General features: G+C 44.8%; 1 protein-coding gene across 1 annotated transcript in view; it reads left to right on the top strand.

The window, feature by feature from the left end:
* CFDP1 (craniofacial development protein 1) overlaps positions 1-14244 on the top strand; it is a 151475-nt gene that overhangs the window by 130220 nt on the left and 7011 nt on the right. Inside the window, exon 6 of the mRNA XM_025369915.1 lies at positions 9249-9407. Coding sequence (XP_025225700.1) covers positions 9249-9407 — 159 coding nt within the window. The remainder of the gene's footprint in view (positions 1-9248; positions 9408-14244) is intronic.

The raw sequence follows: 14244 nt of genomic DNA, 5'->3' as shown, positions 1-14244 counted from the left end.
CTGGCAACCCTTAAACTACTTTCTGTGTAGGTTTGTCTATTCTGGACATTTCATATAATGGAATCACACAATATATGGTCCTTTGCTCCTGGCTTCTCTCACTTAGCATAATGTTTTCATGGTCCATCCATGTTGTAGCATGTATTGGCACTTCCATGTATTGGTATTCCTTGTTGTAGCCCATTAAGTAACTTATCTTACTGCCATTGAAGGTAGTTATTCACTTCCTTTTCTTTCTGTTCAAATAGACAAATATAACAATGAACAAGGCCAGGTGCGATGGTTCACGCCTGTAATCTCTGCACTTTGGGAGGCTGAGGCGGGCGGATCACCTGAGGTTGGGCGTTCGAGACCAGCCTGACCAACATGGTGAAACCCCATCTCTATTAAAAATGAAAAAATTAGCCAGGCATGGTAGCGGGCACCTGTAACCCCAGCTACTCCGGAGGCTGAGGCAGGAGAATTGCTTGAACCCTGGCGGCAGAGGTTGCAGTGAGCCAAGAGCATGCCACTGCACTCTAGCTCGGGCAACAGAGCAGGGCTCTGTCTCAAAAAAAAACAAAAAACAAACAAAAAAAAACAAACAAAAACTAACACTCATTTGACTTTAAGACATCTCATTTGCTTTGGTTAGGGGCAGCAACTCAAACTTTCAACGTGAGATTCTCTGTGGAATTTCTTTTATGTAATTCAAGGGAATACATGCAAAGAGAGAAGACAGCTTGATGATATTTTGCTTTCTGAAGAACTAAGGCATGTTTCACCATATAACTTCCCTCAGAGGCAAGAGTGGAATGAACACTCGCACACATTAAAACTCACATGCCAACCAGGCACGGAGGGAGGCTCACGTCTGTAATCCCAGCACCATGGGAGGCCCAAGCGGGCAGATCACTTGAGGCCAGGCCTCATGGCGACCAGCCTGGCCAACATAGTGAAACCCTATCACTACTAAAAATACATACATTCGCTGGGTGTGATGGTGGGTGCCTGCAATCCCAGCTATCAGGAGGCTGAGGCAGGAGAATCGCTTGAACCCAGGAGGCAGAGGCTGTAGTGAGCCGAGATCACGCCACTGCACTTCAGCCTGGATGACAGAGCGAGACCCTGTCCCAAAAAAAAACAAAAAAACTCTCACATGTTTACCTGGTAGCACAAGTTCTTTTACATCTTCCTGCAGCATTTCTCTCTGCATTATATGGTGTGAACCAAGCATCACAGATGTTTTACATGCACCAAGGAAGGGTGTGGAAGAGGATCTGCACTTTCCTAACACTTATCAAATGTAGAGCGTCTGTGACAGTTCTGAAATAAACAGAGTAATAAACACAAACAACACATTATTGTTTGTGGCAAGAGACCCAAGGCCACTGAGTTGGTTGGTTGCAGTGGAACAATAGACCAGTAAAGGACTGTTCTTCATAGAGAAGAATGTTAGCTTTCTCTTGGTCCTTGTACTGAGACTGCCCAGCAGGTCAGTTAGCTTGTCCCAGAGAAAAAGTCCATTTCAGTGTCACTTGAGAGCCCCAATCCCCATCTGACATTCTCAAAATGAATGCCCTTGATTATAATAGAGACCAGGAGTCTGTGCATTTAGAGTACCTTTACTGCTTTTGGGAAAACAGTCCTTGTCTTAGTAATTACAAACGGATGGTGGTATCTTATATAGGAAGAGCTCTTCATTTAAATAGAACCAAAATCAGCTAAAATTTCTTAGTTCTCCCTGGCAGTCAGCTGAGAGGCCAGAACAGGGCAAAACACACCTCCGCTCAACAACACATGGAAGGAAGGGTTGGCAAGGGCTTTCTGTAACATGTTTCAGGAGATATTAGAATTCAGGACTTCTGTCACTAAAATAGGTATGTTTCAGACACACGTTATAAAGATGTAGAGCAGCTGAAATCAAATCAGACAAATGTAAGTGTCCTTCATTATTGGCTTAGCAAAGAACAATAGAACTGAGGAATAAATCATTTTCTATTTGTATAAAAACAGTAAAGCTGTTGCTATTTGCCAGCTTTTCTTTTTGCCTTTTGCTGATAGATGGCACTTTTTTTTACTGGCACTGTTATCAACTTTATTAATAGATTTAAAAGTACTGACAATTTTTCAAGCCATAAGAGGTTTAAAATCTTTGGAACTTGTCATACTTCCGGTTTTCTGCTTTCCTGAGGCCGTTGGCCCATAGAGTACTGTCAATACAGTGTTGACAAGTGAACAGGAGTTAAACTAGCTCCCTAATATGCCATCAGTGGCTTCCAGTCCATTTCCTTGAGTGGTCTAATCTTGGGCTTTGGGGAGATTACTTAGAGATTTATACAGGTGGGTAGTGAAATTTGCCCAGGGCTTTGAGTTGTACTTTTTAGTCTTATGGATTTTAGCTAATTCCAGAGAAAATGTGAAAGAGAAACCTTGGTTCCAGACAGACAACCCTCAACGAAGAATTAGCTTCATAAGCTTGCTTTCTTCCTGTTTCTCAGAGATTTCCAGGCCAGTGTCAGACCTTCCATGACTCTGGACAATATTAATAGTTCATGAATGAGCTACAAAAAGATTCATTCCTGATGAGTGCGGTGGTGTGAGCCTATAGTCCCAGCTACTTAGTAAGCTGAGGCAGGAAGATTGCTTGAGCCCAGGAGTTTGGGGCCAGTCTGGGCAACATAGCAAGACTCTATTTCTTTTAAAAAAAAAAAAAATTGTAAAGGTCCATTCCTACATTGTAAGCAGATGACAAATACTAGGGAAACTGCGTATCTCTGCCAAAGAATTTTTGTTCCAAATAAGTTGCATTTTAGTAATTATCCAGGCTATTAGATGGAAGGCATAGACTTAATCCAGCCTTCACTTGTTGAAGTTTAGAATAAAGGTCAGTGGTGCTTCTGTACACGTGTTAACCCTATCCTTGCGGTCCACTTTTGGTACTGGTCTGTCAGTTCAAGTGTAGTGTTGAATATTTTGTTATAAGAAAAATAGTGTTTGGGTAAGTCCATTGTCAAATCATGGGGATTTAGTCCATTAAAAATGTAATAGATTGGACATGGTGGTTCACACCTGTAATCCCAGCACTTTTGAGAGGCCAAAGTGGGATGATTGAGGCCAGGAGTTCAAGACCAGCCTGGGCAAAATAGCAAGCTCGCTGTCTGTACAAAAATGTTTTTTAAATTATCTGGGTTTGAGGCTGGGCGCGGTGGCTCAAGCCTGTAATCCCAGCACTTTGGGAGGCCAAGACGGGTGGATCACGAGGTCAGAAGATCGAGACCATCCTGGCTAACACGGTGAAACCCCGTCTCTACTAAAAAATACAAAAAACTAGCCGGGCGAGGTGGCCGGCGTCTGTAGTCCCAGCTACTCGGGAGGCTGAGGCAGGAGAATGGCGTAAACCCGGGAGGCGGAGCTTGCAGTGAGCTGAGATCCGGCCACTGCACTCCAGCCTGGGCGACAGAGCGAGACTTCGTCTCAAAAAAAAAAAAAAATTATCTGGGTTTGATGACATATGTGTATAGTCCCAGCTACTTGGACTTAAATCTAGCACCAGGCAAGGTAGAAAAGACAGTAGTCTGGGCATCAAGAACACTGAGTACTAACCCCAAGTCTCCTGCTATAAACTTGGGCAGGTTTCTTAACCTTTTGGAGTTTAGTTGACTGATCTATAAAATAAGGAGGTTGGACTAAACATCCCTTCAGCTCTTCTTCTTTTGTGCCCTCATAATATGTGGTTACAGTTTGCCTGTATGTTGATCTGTCCTCCACTGGATTTTTGTTTTGAAGCCGAAAATTAAGCTTTATATATTTTTATATCCCCATTCTGAGCACAGTGTCTGGTAGAGAGTAAGTTCTCAGTAATCTCTGTTGGATAAATACAGTGAATGAATGACTCTGAATTCCTTTCCAAACCTAAAATTCTATTCTGTGAGATGGCTGGGTACCTGGGGATGATTTTAAAGATCACCAGGAAAGATCTTCCTACCGTCCTTCACAAACAGTTGGTAAGCCCTGTCAGCCTTTCCACTTGGCAAGTTACTCTCCCAGCTCCTTTCCACTGCCTCTTTTAAGCAAACAGCAGGCATTGCTGAGGGTGGTCAGATAGAACAGTGCTCTTGCTACAAAATCAGTCGGTTGGACAAATCCAAGTCCATGCTAATGGACATGGAACAAAGTAAACAAGTTACCATAATATCTCTGTGACAGACTCAAGAGGATGAAGTTTATTGTTTAGTTACAATGAAATTTTTGTTAAAATTACTTTTCTTTTGCTAAAGAGAAGCAGAGTAAGTTCTAGAAAATTATCATTATAAACTTTGAACCTAGAAGGGAAAAACATGACTTGTCATTTTACATTCTGTGTCTCTTTTACTTTTCTTAGTTTCTTAATCAAGGTCTTGGTTGGTGTCTGATGTTATGGTAGGTCTTGGTCTGGCATGGTGGGAAGAGAGTTGAAGATAATTGCTGATTGATGGATAACTGAACAAAATACGCAAGAAAGATAAGCTTGGAAAATAAATGTCTCTTTCACCAGTATGAGCTGCACTCAGCCACGCTCTCTTATGGCATGGAAGCTGGCTGGTGAAAGCAAAGGCCACATTCCTTGAACAGGATTAGTCTTTACATCAAATTTATGGTAGTAAGGTCAACAAAGTCTCGTAATGTTCAGGAGGAGGTGGTTGCAATGTCACTGTGACATTGGAAACATCTTGGTAATAACATTCCAGAGTCCCTCAGCATAACATTCGGGATGTAATCTGGGTGAGCAAGTGCATGGTGCATTTCTTTGAACTTTGACTTGCAACAGGTGGGTGAGGAGTCTCTTGACTCAATGAAGTACCGTCATCTGAAGGGTGGTCTGTTAAAACAGACTTTCTGGCAGTACCTTGCCCTACGGCTTAGGATCCAGAACAAAGAAACCAGTGGTTCTGTTGGTCTGGAACTGGATTGGTTCTTGATGAAAACAAATCTACAAGGGAATTCTGACTTCCCCATTCCAATATACACAGCTGCCAGATGCCTGGAGAGCCAGTGCTGGTTTGTCCCCTGCTAGCCACAGTTCTCAGAGGTTAAGTACGTGGCTGAAGTAGGTTTTCCTGTGTTCTTTCTCAGAGTAAGGTCAGCGGCCCCTGCCCAGAGACTGATTCTCTCCTGCCTTGGCTTCCTGAAAGCCTAGTTGATGTACCTTTGTGGCAGAGAAAGGGGCAAGGTCATAGTAAATCTGCCTTTCTGAAAGCTGTGCTGAAATGACGCCAGGATTAGGACACTGAAACCCCTGTCAGGGTGGGAGGGTGAGTGGGAGGGCTCAGAATCCTGAGGGAGCCCACACACCAGGTTCTCGGAAGAAGCTGCTGGTCTCCTGGTTATGATGAGCGCCCCTGTGTGTTCTGGCTGCTGCTATCAGTGTGTCATTCATTTTGAGTTAGCCTCAAATAAAAGACGTATCATTTTGCTTTAGAGACTATCACATTAGGACATCTTACACCATGTTGATGACCCAGTGAAAGGAGAGCTGGAAGCCTTCCCCAAAAGCATAATAGCACAGTTGACATTTTACTGATGTTTTATGGTGAGCAAGCCAAAGGGGTATTATGGTTTTTTTCCTTTCTGGAAACCTTCTCACTGCTGTGCATCAAAAAATCAAGTTTCTCATAGACTTCTCAAAGTAATTCGTCAAAAAGATGGCCTAACCCAGGAATACCACTGGAGCTGTAGGCTGAATGGGAGAGGTGGCATACATAGCCTGTGGTGCTGCCCAAATTAAATGGCAAACCCTGGGCTGTTGAGAGCTGATGGAAGAATAAAAGTGAATTGTTCCCTGTAAAATCTTCAGTGTAGAAGTGCTCTAAAAAATATTTTGTTCTACAAAGATCTGATTCTCTTCCATGAATTGGTTCTGGAATCCAGGTGACATGGTTGACTTTATTGAGTGCCCATTGTTCACAGAACTCTGTCAATGGTTAGAGAGGTTTGGAGACCCAGGAACTTAAATAGCCACAGAAAGATAAAGACTACACGAGGAAAATAATTTTTCTCCTAACAGCCTTAGTTAAATTCCCCTCAAAGCAGAACGTAAGACAAGGATTTTTGAGTGCAGAGAGTTTATTTGGGAAATGATCCCAGGGAGCAGGTGTGAGTAGTGGAAAGAATGAGATAAGGAAGAAGAAAAAGTTAATATAAGAGTACAATTCCAAGGCCACAAGGACTTGATGGCACCAGAATTTCTGAGAAGCATTCAGGGCACCTCCTACAACTACCTTGTGAGGGGTAGGAGGCTGGCCGTTTAACCACCAGCTTTTGTGTTCCTTCTGGCTAGCCCCAATGGCTTGAGCTCCACCACCTGTGCAGGCAGTACTTGTGGCATGCAGGCAGGCTCAGAGGAGATCCTGCAGCCAGAAATGGAAAGTCTTCAGGCATGTGCTTTTGGTGGGGTGTTGTCAACAGTGAATGAACCTGCACTTGCCCAGAACCATCTAGTACGGCTGCAGCTGAAATAAGAGTTCACAAGCATCTAAAGAAAAATCAGTGTTCCCATATGAAAAGAACTGGTGTGATAGAAATACCAACAGGGGCACCTAACCCAGAGATTAGGGAAGGCTTCCTGGAGGAAGTGGTTTTAAAGCTGAGATAAGGCTTGATATGGTGGCTCATGCCTATAATCCCAGTATTTTGGGAGACCAAGGCAGGAGGATTGCTTGAGTCCAAGAGTTTGAGACCAGCCTTGGGCAACATAGCAAGACCCTATCTCTAGAAAACATAAAAAAATTAGTTGAATGTGGTGTCACACACCAGTAGTCTCAGCAACTCAGGAGGCTGAGGTGGGAGGATCACTTGACCCAGGGAGGTTGAGGCTGTAGTGAGCTGTGATTTCACTGCTGTACTCCAGCCTGGGTAACAGAGAACCTATCTCTAAAAGAGTAAATACATAAAAATTTATTTTAATTATTATATTTTTAAAAAGGGTCAATGGGCCTGGCCTCAGTGGCTCACACCTGTAATCCCAGCACTTTGGGAGGCCAAAGTGAGCAGATCACCCGAGGTCAGGAGTTTCAGACCAGCCTGCCCAACATGGCGAAACCCTGTCTATTAAAAATCAAAAAATTAGCCAGGTGTGGTGGAGGGCACCTGTAATCCCAGCTACTTGGGAGGCTGAGGCAGGAGAATCGCTTGAACCCGGGAGGTGGAGGTTGCAGTGAGCCGAGATCATGCCACTGCACTCCAGCCTGGGCAACAAGAGAGAAACTCCATCTCAAAAAATAAAAATAAAATAAAAAGGAGTCAGTGAAGAGAAATTTAAGCAGAAAGACATGATAAGCTTTGTGTTTTGGGATATTCAGTCTAATTACAGCATGTCAGTAGATATCAGGATAGGACCACTGAGTGAGGATGAGGAAAAACAGGTTAGGGAGACCAGTAAAGAGGCTGTTTAGTTATCCAGGTGATATAAGAATGAGAAGTCGGGCAGTAGCAGTAAGGAAGATGAGAAGGAAAAAGATTTGAGACACAGTAAGTTTCCATATCCCCACTCATGGTCCATTCCTGGTAAAATGGTGAAAGAGAAAGAGTATGTGTGTGTGTGCGCGCATGACGTTGTAGGAGTTGAGTTGTCTAGAAAACAGCGCTTAGAAGATATGAATTGAAAGCTCATAAAGAGCTATTGGAGTTCTCTTAAGCAAACTGGGAAGTAAAGTAACTGAAGAGAAAATCTCTCCAGTCACTTCTCATCTGGAGGTGAGATAGTGCAGTGCAGACTGAGAGTCGGGAGAGGTCTTGCTTTGTCCCGGATCTGTGTTGTCTATTGCTTTGACCCGTGTTTTTTCATTTAACCTCTCTGAACTTTGTTTATTTGTCCAACGTAATACAAAGATGATGAAGCTTGCCCAGCCTATTCTGAGTTGATCTTAAGCTCAGCATGTACTGGGGTGTGACCCAAACAGGGAAGCTGACATCCTCTCTACTAAAGTTAATAGAATGAGAATGCTTAGGGTCATTGTTCAGTCCCAGCAGTCTGGTGTTCAGTGTGGACGTTGGCCTGTTGGCTAACCCCAGGCACAGGGGGTGAGTGGTCGTTCACCGTGCTGTGCGGCAGGGATGTGGGGTTTCGGAATGGGTTAGGATGATACTAGGTTATTTCAAAGGTGATCCCTTCCAACTCTGAGACTGGGTCCTGTGTCACAGGCCTTAGTAAGAGTTAGATGAGATCATGGCTACAAAAGCACTTGGAGAACAAACATTCTAGACAAGTAAAGGTATTATTATCAGTAGACCATTTGACATTAGCTCATAGTTTTTAAATGTTTAACTTTCTTGCATATCCCCATGAGGCAGAAAATAACTTCTAAGTTCCTACATGCTGGTAGATGATTTCGTTTCATTTCATAAAGAGACCAAACTTTCCCTCATACCATCTTCTTAACTGCATTTTGCTTTTCTTACATTATCTCATATGTTTAACAATGACTGGAAATATTTGACTTGCCAAGACTTGAATTTGGGCATCTGGGGTTTCTCCCACTGTCCATGATAGCATCACCAGCAAGTGGAGCACAGGCTGTACATTCCGCATGTGAGCTTTCAGAGTGAGGAATGTTCTCCACCTCCTGGGAAAAACCAGGGCCCAATTCACAGGAGTTGAAAGGAAACTGATTTTAGAACCCTTTTACAGTACTGTGACTTTTCACTCATCAGTGTTGGGAACTGGTTCTCTTTCTGTTAAAAGAATCCCCTGAGGCTTTAAGCTTAAACGATGACAGTGACTCAGAGTGGCTCATGCTTATTGCACCTTGACGCTGTGCCAAGTGCAATTTTAGCCCTTTACATGTAAGATACACCACAGCCTGTGAGTAAGCATTCGCTTTGTAGATTAGGAAACCAAGGAACATGCAGTAAATAACTAGCCTAGAGTCTCACAGTTAAGCTGGAAGTTGGACCTTGGCATGTGACTCCAAAGCCCTGCCTGAAGTGCTGCTCCTCCCCTCCTTGCAAGCAGAGACCTGCCACACAGAGCCCACAGAGGTCTGAAGGAGGCAGGATTTCCTGTTCACAGCTCAGGAGAGCAGACAGTGGTGTTAAGCAGGAAAAGCACATTAGAATTCCAGTTTACTTACAGTGCTCTCCACACCAGGAAGGAAATACCCCAAATATGAACATGACTTCCACTAAGATAAATGGCTCCAATCTAGGGGATTCCCATGTGCAGCAGAAAAAGTGTTAATCTAGAGATCAGAGTTTTTACCTGCTACCTCTCTCATATTTTCTTTCCTTAGGTTAAAAAGATCAAGTGGCATGAGCAACCTTTTGGGGAAAATTGGTGCCAAGAAACAGAAAATGAGCACCCTCGAGAAGTCCAAACTGGACTGGGAGAGCTTCAAGGAGGAAGAGGGGATTGGTGAAGAACTGGCCATCCATAATCGAGGGAAAGAGGGGTAAGAAGGAGTAGGTTATATGCCTTGGAAAATCCTCAGAACCCTGAAATCAAATGATTTATTGGAGACAGACTGCCCACTGGAAGCAAGCAGGAGCTTTTCATGATGGAACTAAAAATGTGAGCACTTTGTTTTGTCAGTAAGGCTCTGTTCCAGTGTGGGGCAGGGCCCGTCACTGGGAAGGCCACTGCAGATGGAGGGAAGGCGGGGCATGTGAGGAGTACTCTCAGGGCCAGTCACGTCTGCCAAGCTGAATTTGCTGAATTACAGCTCCAGTGAACTATAAGTTGCCTAGTGGTTGGATCTGGCCCATGGTAGCAGCCTTGGCCTTATCTGAATCATTTGTCCTTCTGAGAAGCCAAACTAGTTCAAATCCTTCAAAAACAGAGCCACTGGAGTGCCTAGATGTTGCATTATTGTGACATTTTTTTTGGTCTGTGTCATCATGGCCCAGGGTGGGGCTTTTACCCTTGGCTATAGCCTGTGTGATAGGCCAGGCCCTCAGACAGCACCACAGGCCATCACTTGCACCTCTTTCTCTTCACTGTGGAATACGAAGAGGATGTTCATAACCTATGTATTCAGTTGTAAAAAGGGTCCTTTCCTTGTCATATTTGTCTTACTGGTGATTAAACAAAACATCAAGAAAGAAATGGTGGCCAGGCATGGTGGTTCACACCTGTAATCTCGGCACTTTGGGAGGCTGAGGCAGGCAGATCACTTGAGGTCAGGAGTTCGAGACCAGCTTGGCCAACATGGCAAAACCCCATCTCTACTAAAAATACAAGAATTAGCCAGGCATAGTGGTGCACGCTTGTAATCCCAGCTACTTGGGAGGCTGGGGCAGGAGGATCACTTGAACCTGGGAGGTACGGAGGTTGCAGTGAGCCAAGATTGAACCACTGCACTCCAGCCTGGGTGACAGAGCAAGACTCTGTCTCAGAAAAAAAGAAAGAAAGAAAGAAATGGTGTTCATAAGTACTTAGGGACCTCAGAAGGCACTAAGGAAGTTACCACAGAAGTGACTTCATGGCTCAAAATCAATAGTCCTCACCCCTAGCCATGAAAGGAAATGTTGAGTGTCCCACTCAGAGAGCCCTGGCTGCTCAGCAGCTCTGCCCCTCACCAGTAAGCTCTTCTCCAGCAGCATGCTGGACACCTCTGAGGCTCAGCTCCATCACCAATAAAATTGGGATAATGATACCATCCTCACTATGTGGTTGTGATGATCTCATGAGATAATACATGTATTGCTTACATATATGTAATATGCATAAAGCACTTTACGGAACACCTGTCACATAAAGACTTGCATTAAGTCCAAGTCATTCAAGTTTTTTTTTTAAGAGAGAGAGTCTCACTGTGTTGCCCAGGCTGGTCTCAAACTTTTGGGCTCAGGCAGTCCTCCTGCCTCGGCCTCCTATGGAGCTAGGACTACGGGGGCACATCCCTGCACCTAGCTCATTCAGGTTATTAATGATAGGCAAAGGATTTATTTTGGGAGGGGTCATATTTCTAAATTAGGCTTCAAGATTATCTAAATGAACCTGGAAGCTGACCAGTATTTTTTTTTAACATTATTTATTTAGAGATGGAGTCTCACCCTGTCACCCAGGCTAGAGTGCAATGGCGCGATCTTGGCTCACTGCAACCTCCGCCTGCCGAGTTCAAGCAATTCTCCTGCCTCAGCCTCCCAAGTAACTGGGATTACAGACATGCGCCTCCATGCCTGCTAATTTTTGTAGTTTTAGTAGATAGAGATGGGGTTTCACCATGTTGACCAGGCTGGTCTCGAACTCCTGACCTCATGATCCACACGCCTCGGCCTCCCAAAGTTCTGGGATTACAGGCATGAGCCACTGCGCCCAGCCCAAAAAAAAAAAAAACATTTTAAACAGCTTCATGAGCTTGTTTAACTAGCAGACTTCTAGGTCAGTCTAAGCTGGAATGCTACAGGACAGGGAGAAGGAGCCAGAGTGATCAGGGGAAGGCTCCGCATAAAGTGCAGTGTTGTCTCTTCACGAGTGGCAGCTCTGACATGCGCCCCAAACCTCTCCATTCAGATTCAGCTCTGGTAACTTGCAGCTCCGTCCTGTTCTCCACTCTTGCACAGTGATCTGAGACAGCAGAGGAACTATCAGTGTGTGCTACACATTATTGCTTTTCTGAATATTGATTATTTGAGTTGGACAGTGTTGACTCTGCTTGAGTTAATAGCGGTCTTAGAAAATTAAGGAGTGCTGGGAGCAGTGGTTCACTCCTGCAATCCCAGCACTTTGGGAGTCCAAGGCAGGAGGATTGCTTGAGCTCAGGACAAGCCTAGGCAACATAGCAAGACCTCGCCTCTACTAAAAATCCAAAACATTAGTTGGGCATGGTGCACACCTGTAGTCCCAGTTACTTGGGAGGCTGAGGTGTGAGGATCGCTCACCTCCAGAAGATCGAGGCTGCAGTGAGCTCTAATCGCACCAGTGCACTCCAGCCTGGGTGAAAGCGTGAGACTCTGTCCCAAAAAATAAAAATTTTCAATTAAAAAAAAGGCAAGGAGTGGTGCTGTTAAAGATAGGAAGAGTTAACAAAATGTAGACTAGAAGAGAAGACAAGATTAAAAATAACATCTGCCTAGTGAGAACTTTTCAGGAGGGGAAAGTCACATAATTGGGTTAGGGAACAACTAACTAATACTGTTCTCCTTTATGCTCTGCTTTTCCCTCCTTTGTTTGAGGCTTCTCCCCTCATTCACCCAGCCAGATTCCACAGATGTGACTGTGTGTTTTCAGTGCAGATCTACTGGCTCTGTGCTCTGCCTCAGCCCTTCTCATTTGCTTTCTTGAGTGCCCAGCCCCATACCTCCACTCACTCTCCTTTTCTGGCTCCTGCAGATGGATTAAGGGAGCCCAGCTCCTAGGCCAGTAAAGGCCAGTGAAGGGACTGGAGCTCTGTTCCTCACCTTGGCTGAGCATGAGAATCCTCTGGTGACATTTTCCAAAGTTCAGGTGACCACCTCTGTACAGAGCTGCTGAATCAAGAGTCTAGAACAGGTAGGTCACAAATATCTGCATCTTTAAATTTTATTTCTCAGGTAATTCTCATGCACAGCCAAGGTTGAGAATCACAAGACCACAGGTTCAAAATTCTAGAGGCATAAGACAGGTGCAGTGACATGCACCCGTAGTTCCAGCTACTCACAGCACTCCAGCCTGGACAACAGAGAAAGATCCTGTCTCTTTACAAAAAAAAAAAAAAAGACACAACGAAACTCTAATGTTGAGAAAAAAGAAACTTAAAGCAAGGAAATGAACACCCAGACACAGGCTTTGGGCAGGCTGTCACCTGAGTGGGCTGCAGGTTTTTGGGGAAGAATTATACAGGCACCTCCTCGGGGCTCCAGCCTTCTACTTCTAACCAAGTCAGAGCCACGCGAGCACTTGTTTTATAATGATTCATTGCCCTTGCCCAGTTCATGCACTCTTCTGTATGTATGTTTTACAATAAGCAGTTCAAATATTGGGTCTTCCCATACCATGGGTAGCAGCCCCATTTTCTTCATCTGTAAAGTAGAAACATTTTAATATACCTCTCATGATTATTGTGGGAATTATGTAAGTAGAGGAAAGGCCGGGCATGTTTTTCAATAGGAGTCCTCTCCCTTTTCCATGAGTCCTGTGCTCACTTTTCTTTCTCCCACCTGCCATTACTGACCCCACCATACCTCGGGCCTTACTGGAAAACTAGATGCTTTATTCCTTTAAGTTTCTTCTTGATGTGTTCCTGCCAACTCTTCAGGAATATTTTCCACAGTGGTAGGAAGCAGAGCTTGGTGGCATCTCCGCCCAGACTCCCTGGCTGGCTTTTCTCCCTTCCCTGGGCCTTTAAACTTGGAAAGTCCCAGGGCTGGGCCCTGGGCAGCCATCTCTTCCTCCCCAGGAAAGCTCACAAGTTGCAAGTTGCAGCTACCATTCTTAACTGAAGACTCAAAAAAAAAAAAAAAAGTAGCCCCTGCTCTGACCATTCCACTAAGGTCCAGACTTACATTTCAGCTGTTAGTTGACATCTCCTTCTGGTTGTCCAAGACACATCAAACTTAACTTTCAAAACCAAATACTTGCTTTCCCTCCATAAACAGAACCCTCACTCCTCAGAATTCTTAGAAAATGGCACATCAGCCGGGCGCGGTGGCTCAAGCCTGTAATCCCAGCACTTTGGGAGGCCGAGGCGGGTGGATCATGAGGTCAGGAGATCGAGACCATCCTGGCTAACATGGTGAAACCCCGTCTCTACTAAAAATACAAAAAACTAGCCGGGCGTGGTGGCGGGCGCCTGTAGTCCCAGCTACTCGCAGGCTGAGGCAGGAGAATGGCGTGAACCTGGGAGGCGGAGCTTGCAGTGAGCCGAGATCGCGCCACCGCACTCCAGCCTGGGTGACACAGTGCGAGACTCCGTCTCAAAAAAAAAAAAAAAAAAGAAAATGGCACATCACTGTGTACCCTACTGTTAAAAGAAAAACTTGGGGCCGAGCATGGTGGCTCACGCTTGTAATCCCAACACTTTGGGAGGCCGAGGCAGGCAGATCACCTGAGGTCAGGAGTTCGAGACCATCCTGGCCAACATGGTGAAACCCCGTCTCTACTGAAATACAAAAATTATTTTTTTTTGTATTTCATGCCGCCAGGCATGGTGGTGGGCACCTATAATCCCAGCTACTCGGGAGGCTGAGGTTGGAGAATTGCTTGAACCCAGGACGCAGAGGTGGCAATGAGCCGAGATCCTGCCATTGCACTCCAGCCTGGGCAACAAGAGCGAAACTCCGTCTCAAAAAAAAAAAAAAAAAGAAAAA

Source organism: Theropithecus gelada, chromosome 20 (assembly GCF_003255815.1).
Source record: "Theropithecus gelada isolate Dixy chromosome 20, Tgel_1.0, whole genome shotgun sequence".
Taxonomy (NCBI): Eukaryota; Metazoa; Chordata; class Mammalia; order Primates; family Cercopithecidae; genus Theropithecus; species Theropithecus gelada.
The sequence above is the reverse complement of the archived record's forward strand: the minus strand, read 5'-3'. Positions and strand labels throughout refer to the sequence as shown.